Below are 10149 nucleotides of genomic sequence, written 5' to 3'. Positions count from 1 at the left end.
ACCGGGGCTGGGGCGGGCGGCGGCGGCGGCGGCCCCGCTGCGGGAATCGCTTTGTTCCTGCGGCCGGGCGCGGGGCAGCGGGCGAGACTCGGTGCCCGTAGGGGAGCGGGCCGGGGACGGCGGCGGCTCCTTCCCCACGGGCTCGGCGGAAAGGCCGCCGCGACAGCGGCCCCGCGGCGGGGGGAGCGCCGAGCGCCGCCGCGGCTTCCAGGCTGCGGACCGGGAGCTGAGGTCGCGTCGGGCCCGGGTGGCCGAGGGAGGGGCCGCGTCCCGCAGCGGGCCGGAGAACACCTGTGACAGCCGGGCGTGAGCGCGGGCCGAGCGCTGCTCCCGGGCCGCAGGTTGGTGCGGGCAGGGCGGCTCCCCCGTACTGTCAGGCATCGCTGTTGTTACCGCTGGGAAAATATCGAGAGCACGCTCCGGGAGCGAGCTCATGACCCTGCACACGGCTCCGGGTGGGAGCTCGGCACCGGCAGAGCGACCGTACCTGCCCGCCCGTCCCAGAGGGAAGTCATCCTTCCCTTACGTAACTGCACACAGGGAAATGCTGGTGTCACATCGCTTCTCTTAATCAAAATTGAATTCATTTGTTTCTGGGGTTTCAAGGTCAACTGGAAAAGGCACACCTCAAACACGGAAACTGCATTTTTTAGAATTATGTCAGAGAGGTGATCTGTCAGACTTCATGTGAGACTTTCCCCTCTGCTTTTGTGAGGAGAGCTCGTGGTGAGAAAGGAGCAGTGTATGACATGTGTCTCCTCCTGTTTTTGTCATAGCATACAGGTAAAATTATTACACAATCCTGTAAATCAGGTCATCCTATGCATGCTTAATCTGTGAAGGAGACGGAATGTTGTCTGCCTTTGATAAATTTGGGGTATTCTGAGAAACAGTAAGCTGGACATAGACCTAGGTTTTGTCAAATATTATGAAGTTCATGTAGGTTGAAGATTTTTGTATATAGTGACGATTATTTCTCTCTGTAGACATGATTTGTGTGTGTGTGTGTGGCTGTATTTAATGTTTTATTTCAGATGACACTGGTATAGCTATTCAGTGCACGAATAGAATTAGTTAATGGTATTTCAACACTGGATGTTTACTTGAGGTATTTTTTCCAGAGCTGACTTATTCTCTCAGGAACAGATTGCTGAGCTTTGCAGTCGGGCCATTTTCATTGAGTCATAGCACCTACTGGGATGACTACAGCAAGCTGATGTGCAGCATCTCTGCATGATATGAGGGAGTAGCACCCAATTTTAGATGTGAAAAATGCAGAGTAAGAAAATGCCTATGGTTTTGGGATGATCATAGGTGCAGGACATGTGGACGGCTGCAGAACACTGAGGTGCAGCTGGATCTGAGGTGAAACTTCTGGAAGGTTTTATCATTACAAGGCTGATAAGCATCCAAGTAAATTAATTAAGGCATACTGACCTTACCAAGGGAATGTGGTACCAGGTTAGGCCAGCACGGCGTTACGTGATCTTAGCTCAGAGAAGACGATTTTCTTGCTGTGTCACCACTGGGAGTTTTAGTTTCATAACCAGTGTATGCTGCTTCTCTCTACAGACCTTTTCTTCCCCATTCCTACCTGGTCTGACATCTGAAATGGGTGCTGTGTGCAGCATTTAATGTAAAAAATACAGGCTCTGGGTGTTAAAGCAGGGTGTGGGGCAGCAGTGGTGTTCACATGCTGAGTCACACACAGCTTTCCATTTCAAGGTGTGCTACTGTTGCAGTGTTGGGATCCTAAATCCCATCTCACCCTCTTCCTGCCAGGACTGTGTGCTGCTTCTGTTCAGATGCAGCTTCCTGGAATTGTATAAATGACATCTATTTTCCTGCATGTTCAGCCTTACTGTAGGCTGCGTGCTTTTCTTCCTCCCCCTCTGGTTTTGTTACATTGCTTTAAACTGTCTTTTTTAAAACAGGATTTCTACAACTGGCCTGATGAATCCTTTGAAGAAATGGATAGTACATTAGCTGTCCAGCAGGTATTCTTATTTACATGATATGCTGTTAATGAGTGCAGTTTCTCAAGTTTTGTGTTCTGGTATATAAAAATACAGGGCTTGCTATTTATCTGCTTAGGATGTTGCTGCACAGCAGTGAATTTCATAAGCACCTGTGTGTATTAAAAAACTATAGTTAATTTTGTTCGCAGAAATAACTGGAATTCCCATGTCTGGTTTAAACAAATCGGGTATAAGAAAATGGTGGGGGTTTCTCTGAGGTTTTTCTTTGTTTGTTTGTTTTGAGATGAATGTTGGAATTTACCCATTCTTGTACATTTTTTAATTGAATAAAGGTATTTTTCAGAGCTGGCATTTTTAATACCAGTTTCCTTACCCTGCCCATCTACTCTTGAACTTTTTAGTCTGTGAATAGTATCTTAAGTAAGAACTAAACCTCTCCAAGATGTAATGTCCTAAATATACTTACTGTAATTACAACAAGATCTAGTTTTATTTCTCCCTCCCCCCCAGTATATTCAACAAAACATCAGGGCAGACTGTTCCAACATTGATAAGATCCTTGAACCTCCTGAAGGCCAGGATGAAGGTGTATGGAAGTATGAACATTTAAGGTAAAAACCCATCTTTTGTCAATATTCTATCTTGGTTCTAAGTTTTGTTCATTGATGGTGGTAGTGAATCTATTTGAATGTGACAGATCAAAAGTAACCTTAATGAAACTTGATTTTTCCACTGTTAAATATTGGTATTATTTTCTGAATTCCCTGTTCTTTCTAAAGATTTATAATGTGCTCTGATCTTAATGGTTTTTTTTAAGAAAATATTTGTACCTCACTTCAAAAGTTGTACTAGCACGTCTTGAATATGAAGGTATAGTCATGAATTTCCATAGCACTTTCTCATAGTATTGTCAGTTCTTCACCTCCACTAACAGGTAGTGTGATTTCCAGATGCTCCCAGTGCTTTTTCTGAAACTTGCAGGCAAATAGGCTGAGAAAGCAGGAGTACCTGTGTCTTATAGTTCTTTTTCTGCTTGTAAGGAAACAAACATTTTTGTCCACCTCTGTTTTTTTTTTAATTGCAGTACAATAAATACATTCAGCCTCAGAAGTTTGTGCCTTAAAGTATTTTTCAGTTGTAGTGTAGTTATTAATACATGTCTAGTAATCCTTGTGTCCTGATTTTTATTTTTCTTGTAAGCACCTCTTCTCACTTTATTGAGTATACACTCAGGAATAAAAACAATTCTAACTCCTCCTAGATTCAGATGCCTTGATGTTTTGCCTCACATTTTCTTTTTCTCTCCTCTGGTCTGCAGTAGTTCCAGTAGGCAACAGGGAATCCTCAAGGAAGGAAAAAGTATCTACATACAGTTGCAAAGTCACATTTTAAGAATTCCCCCTGTCCTTTCATATACCTGCAAATATTTTTAGATTCATAAAAGTGACTTGTCACTGATCCGCAAGTTTTGGAAAATTTCTCAGATTTTCCTGTAGGATGGAGGGCTGAGTTCTCTAAAGTTGGAGAATGCACTTTCAGATACATTCCAGTGAAAGCAGTATTCCAGAGGTCCCACTCTGTTAATGATCTGAGGGGGGACTTCTTTAGCCCCTTAATTGCTTGGAAGTACATCTTAGAAGGATGGAATGATCCAGCTATATGAGTTTAACTTACACTCCTAAATTAATTTTCTTGAAGTGTTCTTTTATTTTTTTTTAATCTTTATTTGTGAAATAGCACTTTTTTTCATAACAAAGTTGGTATCTTAAACACTTCCACTAAATGATATGTTAAACTCAGCCTCTGCTGTCAGTGAAGAATTAAAATATAATTGTTTAGCTGAGTAAAAAAACAATCTGCTGGTATGAAAATCAGAGTGTCTAACCTGTTTTTTTATGAGACACTTGCAGTGAGGAAACAAACAGTTGATTTTGATGCTGCTGTGTTCAATTTCTTTTAGACAATTCTGCCTTGAGCTCAATGGACTAGCTGTCAAGCTTCAGGTAATTCTTGAGACTTTTATATTTTGTCAGGGAGGAGACTGTTTTGCGTAGATTGCAGAGCTTTATTCTAAATATATACACACAGAGCTAAGCAGTGGTTGAAGGTTTTGTAAGATTTTAAGGGCTTATGGCAAATAACCTCTTTGGAGAGTAGACAGGGCAAGGAAGTGATTTGAAAAGATCAGCTCCTTTATGCTGTTGGGTTTTGTTCTTAACTGAACAATTGTTTTAACAGAGTGAATGTCACCCTGACACATGTACTCAGATGACAGCAACTGAACAATGGATTTTTCTCTGTGCAGCTCATAAAACTCCCAAAGAGGTATGGATGTATTGTGGAAAACGGGCTCTAGTGATGCAAAAACTTTCTTTCACAGTTAGTTCATGGGGAGACTCTTTAGAGCTGGCTTCTTACTCAAACTGAGAGCTTATGTGGGTTAAGAATATCACTTGAGCTACTCTTCTTTGCCATTCTGTAGTGTTTTACAGAGGAACAGGAGGAGGTAAAAGGAAGTGCTTTTTTACACCTCAGTATTAGCAGCTTTGCACATTCCCCTCTTTTCTCTCTGGGTTTGTGTTGAGGCTGCCTGAAACTCAATGGAAAAAGCTCTTTGTTTAATTGACAGAGGAGTACATGCTGAGAATAGGCTCTCATCTTCAGACTTTAGCTTTGATCCACAGTGTAAACCTGACACTCCAAACGTGACTGCATGTGCTCATTCTTAGAGCAGTTACTCCAAAAAGGTGGTGGAGTCAAAAATGCTTCAAAGTCAAGTGGGTGTATCAGCATGGCAGTAGCTTGTCTCCCTCCCTCAGTGTCCAATTAGTTTAAACTTTGTTTGGATCTTCTATTGAGCCACTTGATACATTTTTTTTTTGCCTTCAGAAAGTCTTTGTTGCTTTTGGTTATGATGGTAGTGAAGTTTGTCATATTTATCTTTGTATTTCACCTTCCAGAATAAGGTATTGGTTCTTTTTAACCTTATCTTTCCTGTCCTGTAAGATTTTTTTTCTTGTTTTGTTCTGCTTTTACTTTCTTGAAATATTTTGATTTAGCCAACTTCCTTTCCCACTCCTTGAACCCATGTCTCTACTCAGCATCTTGGCATGTCTGGCAGTGTTGTCCTCAGCTAGACTGGAGAACTTCAGGCTGCTTTTTATCTCTGAACATGCAGCATTCATCTCCTGTTTTCCATGTCAGTAGCTGCCAACTCATGGTCACACAGGGGGTGACAGAACCTTGAACTGCTGACAGAAATGTACAACTGACAAGTCTTTTTCCTGAAATTGATGAATGGCACAACGGACAGACGTTCCTTCTCTCAGTCCATCTCAGTTCAGCTTTACTTTCTTCCTTTAGGTGTACCTGATTGCAGAGCCAGAGATGGCTTGTTACACACTTAGTTACATTTAAGATTTTGGTTTTCTTTGTCAAAGCAAAAAGCACTGATAGATTTAGGTGCAGGTTTGGCTTCAGAGCCTGTAGAAGAGCGAGTCTGGCAACTTGACTATGTGGGAAACAAATGAGCTGTGAGGTAACAATCACGTTTCTTTTCAGTGTACTCCTAGCATGTATTTTTATTATACAGCTTTGTTTAGGGAGAGGCATAAAATTCACTACTTACGTGCATAATGACATTGCCATAGTAACTTTTTTTCTTTAAATAATTTACATGGGTTGTGAAGCACAGAAAAGAAATGACTCACTTAAGGAGAAAAAGTAGTTACACCTTCAGACACGCTATGTGAAACTTCTGGGAATAAAAATGACCAGTGAAGTTAAAAGCTTCAGGAAACATAATAAAAATGTTTCTTTTTAAACAAGTTCTGACAACATCATGTATGTGCTTATACTTGTGCTGTCTGTTTCTGTAGTGTCCTGCTATAGACTACACCAGGCACACACTTGATGGAGCTGCATGTCTTCTGAATAGCAATAAATATTTCCCCAGCAGGTAAAAGCACTTTCTCTTGGGAGGAGGGAGAGAAGGAGGGAGGAGGTTGGAACTTAAGATGCTGACAAAGCACTGGGAGAGGTGTAATGCATTTTTCATGGACTACTATTGGAACTATCAGAAATCCTGCAGCTCTTAGGAGTTGGGAGGCCTATTGCCACTTCTAAGCGAAGGAAGAATTCTTGTTTATTCAAATAGTTTGCCATTTACTGGAGCTAAGGGATGCTTTTTAGGTAAGAACTGTTTTAGTGATATCTGTTAGTGTTACGGGGCTTCCACTGGTGTAGTGCCCACCTAAATGACAGGATGGCCTTTGGACAGATGCTGCACCTCAAAGGTCTTAAACAGGATGGCACCAAAAGCCTCCAGAAGCCAACGCCAATCGACTGTGGGACGTGGCAGCCACAGAAGAGAGAGACCGAGGGTACTGAATGGGCAGGTCACATCAGAGAAAAGGCCGTGCAGAAGTCAGAACTGTACACCTTTAGGGAATTCACTATAGACAAGGAGGTACAACTGGGACTCCTTTTTTTTTTTTTTTTGCCTATAAACCCTAGAAACCAGAACTCCAGCCTTTACCAGAATTACTGATGATTATTAACTACAGGTAGAATTTTTTTGTACTCAGAGTACAATTTGTAAATGTGGAGCTTGCACCAACAAGTCTAAATTTCATATGCAATTCTAGAGAATAGTTTTAACAATCAAAATTTGTGTCAACAATGTGTCTCAGTAGTAATTGCATTAGAGCAGTTGTGTAACCTTTCTCCTGCTGCTTGCAGGGTTAGCATAAAGGAATCCTCTGTAGCCAAATTAGGATCAGTGTGCCGAAGGATTTACAGAATATTTTCACACGCTTATTTTCATCACCGGCAGATATTTGATGAATATGAAGTAAGTACTTTCAAATTACATCTTGAAAGCAGGGCATTTACTGAAGTTACAGCTGTGATGGAGTTGTATAAAACATTTTAGTCCTACTAGAAGATCTATATTCAAGTGAAAGATTGATTACAGTAGATTCCAGTTTACAACTGAAGAAGCTGTTATACTTAAAATACACGTAGACATTCATTTATGTGATTAGCATACTCAGTTATGGTTTCCCTTCATTTGGATAAAAAGCCAGAATCTGAGGGTTTTTTTTACAGACAACTTAAATTCATCTTGTATTTAAGAATCCTGAATATATTCAAGCAGTGTAGTTGGTACAGCTTACATATATGTATTTCCTGTTTGTGTATGTTGCACAACAATTAAGGAATTACAATTGTGTAACTGTAAAGGATCAGAGTAATTGAGGGCAACTTGTGCACCAGCAGTAGCCTTTTTTTTTTAGTGGGAAAGTAGAAATTAATATATAAAAAGTAGATAAGGGGTATAGCTAAATATAAAAGGAAACCTTTGCCAAATCCCACTTAAGGTTTCTGGAACAGCTATGAAATAATTAGGCCCTGTTGTGTTGGACATAATGCATGTAGGAGGAATTTCAGAACCATGCTTTTAAGTATTTAAATATATTCTTGTCTAAGTGCTGTTAAATTGAGCTGTGACTGAAGCCTCAATTTCAGCAGGTTTCTTAGTAATTGTAGTAGCTATAAGCAAACGGTAAAGATATAAAAGAAGCAATATAAATTTACTATTTAAGCATGACTAAGACCTGTAAATCTAATAAGATTAGAAGCAAGCTTTTTGTTTAGCATGTTCTCCCTAATGGTTTAAAGTAATCTTTCTGTACATACTGTTTTTTTCCCCTTTTTTCACTTCCAGAATGAAACTTTCTTGTGTCACCGGTTCACTAAGTTTGTGATGAAGTATAATCTGATGTCCAAGGATAACCTGATTGTACCAATTTTGGAAGAAGAAGTGCAAAATTCAGTGTCAGGGGAGAGTGAGGCATAATGGGAATAGCAGTACAGAAGCCTGTACTGAATATAAACAAAACATTAATTATGTACTGTATATATCACTTTAGACACTTCAATCACGTATCCTCATAGCTTTGTTTAGTATACTTTTTGTATGCTGTGTGCATTGCCTTTTACTATGGGAAATACTTTTAAATTATTCATGAGCTGTATATTCATCAATGTGGCACTCATGGTCTTTAAATAAAAGTAGTAGTATCTGTTTATAATGCCTGTTAATAAAAGAATTTACAGTTCTCTAAAATTGCTGCTAAACAATCATTGAATCACAATCCTGAAGATGTGTCTGATTGGGTGGGGAAAAAGTGAGATTATGATTTCACAGCAAGCCATTTTGTAATGCAGTAGCTATATTAAGTGTTAGTTCAAAGATTATCACCTTAAATATGTAATTCTGCAGGAAGCTTCTTGCAATGTCACTTACTCCTAATTTACCTTTTATTTTTTTTAAATTGCTTTGAAGATTTACTTCTGGATGTGCATATTGCTGTATGTGTATATCCAAATACTAACAGGATCTGTGTATTAACCAAAAGGACAACTTCACTATGGTATTGAACATAGATATTCTTGACGTGTATCTAACACACTTTGTGCACTTGTTTTTGGCTGGAGGCGAGGTTTGTGTACAGCAGGAGATAGGTACTGTCCTGTTAAGGCAGACTTCTGCTGTTCTCCAGTCCACAACCTCTCTAAAGAATACCTGTGCATATTTATGGCAACTGCTTACAGATTATACCTCAGCTGTTCATGTTACACTACATAACACACTGGCACAGTCTCTGCTTGTATTCCTAGTCAAAACATGCTAAGTACCTGAAACATCAATCTTTCGTTGCAAGAGTTAATTACATTTTCAATATACTTTTGTTTCTCTTCATTTACCTTAACCATATTGACAAAAAGATTTGGATTCATGCTTCTGGTTCCCTATCAGGTGTTTATTTCAAGTTGTGTTTGCAGATTTGCAATAACTGACAATTTCCATGAGTGCTGCTTAATTGTGTTTTGTCTAGAATGATAGAATTACATGTTTTAGAGATGCATATAAGAGAAATACTGCTAAGTGTACATGAATGCAGGGTCTAAGAGCAGTAGCAGTGTTCATGAATGAATTTTGCTTTGCTGTTTAAGAAGTTAGCTTGTTGTTTCTCTTTGAGGTTGACAGGAGCCCTCTTTTTATTTCTTCCAGCAGGTTTAATGGGCTAGCTCAGCTAGTTTCAGTAATTTACACTTTGTTTTCTACATTATATTTACATGGAAAGAAGGGAGTCCACATATTTTTACTAAGTCTTTTTTCATAATATACTAAACATGCCTTAAATTCTATTTTTCTTTATATGAATCAAGCACACCTCAAGCAACTGTTATCACCTGGATGTAAAGGGAATTTAAACAATGAGAAAATAGAGAGACTAAGCTTAAGTACTTCAACAGCTGTATTCTTCAGCAGCTTCTTGTCTCATGTTTATCATTTTATTTAATTGTCAGCAGGGTAATTGCATGAGATGTTGTCAGAGTGAAGTAGCTTTAGTTACTGTCTATACACTTAGCTGTAACTTGCCTTGTATACACCAGGTTATCTGATTTTGATAGATACCTTGAAGTTTGTACTGCAGGTAGGAGGACTGTTTTCTGGAGATAGTCAAATGTATTTGGCTCGTTGCTGTCTGCTCTAGGACCATCCGTGGTGTGGCTCCTTTGTACAGTCACTCTGCATGTGTGTATTGGCCGTGGTGACTGGGATAGGCAAAAACATTGGACTGGTGTTGCTAATTACATTTCCTCTACAAAATTGAAGAAAATGATGTGGTGCTCAGGACTGCATTAAAATTTTAAACCTCTCATGCTTTAAGAGTTTCACTTCAAAACAAAACTCTGGAAGTTCTAATCCTGTTTATTCTCATTCAGATTTGCACTGTAAAGTTGACTTGCTATACTAAGCTGATTTTATATAAGGCTTAAGTGAGACACTGCTTGTATTTTCCCTTGCTATTGTTTACATGAGTACTGTGTACACACATGTGCCTGGATGGTACCATAAAACTTCAGTTAGCCTAAGCAAACCATTGATTTGTCTAATAAATATTAACAGGTTTAATTTAGACTTTACATCATAGGGAAACTGAAACTGTCTTTGAATTATATTGTAAAAAAAGGATAAAATTAAACTGTTTCTTTATCCATACCACTATATTTTGACAATTTATTCTCATGTTTCATGTTGTCAGAGAACACAGCAACTGTTTCCAACAGACCTTTGGATGCTCCCCCCCATCTCTGC

The 10149-nt window shown here is 39.4% G+C and overlaps 1 protein-coding gene across 2 annotated transcripts in view; it reads left to right on the top strand.

Moving 5' to 3' along the window:
• LOC121670313 (MOB-like protein phocein) overlaps window positions 1-10053 on the top strand; it is a 19846-nt gene extending 9793 nt beyond the window's left edge. The window contains exons 2-9 of one of the 2 annotated variants that reach the window (XM_042040316.1): window positions 151-156; window positions 1932-1997; window positions 2490-2590; window positions 3940-3982; window positions 4218-4304; window positions 5858-5937; window positions 6720-6831; window positions 7708-10053. In XM_042040316.1, the coding sequence (XP_041896250.1) occupies window positions 151-156; window positions 1932-1997; window positions 2490-2590; window positions 3940-3982; window positions 4218-4304; window positions 5858-5937; window positions 6720-6831; window positions 7708-7839 (627 nt within the window). In that variant the 3' untranslated portion in view covers window positions 7840-10053. The remainder of the gene's footprint in view (window positions 1-150; window positions 157-1931; window positions 1998-2489; window positions 2591-3939; window positions 3983-4217; window positions 4305-5857; window positions 5938-6719; window positions 6832-7707) is intronic. The other variant, XM_042040318.1, reaches the window with a different exon arrangement.
• Window positions 10054-10149: the final 96 nt, after the last annotated feature.

Source organism: Corvus kubaryi, unplaced genomic scaffold (genome assembly GCF_017639235.1).
Source record: "Corvus kubaryi isolate FWS band 111438036 unplaced genomic scaffold, C.kubaryi_AGA036_p1.0 37396, whole genome shotgun sequence".
NCBI classification, from domain to species: Eukaryota; Metazoa; Chordata; class Aves; order Passeriformes; family Corvidae; genus Corvus; species Corvus kubaryi.
This window is presented reverse-complemented; position numbering and strand designations above follow the sequence as displayed.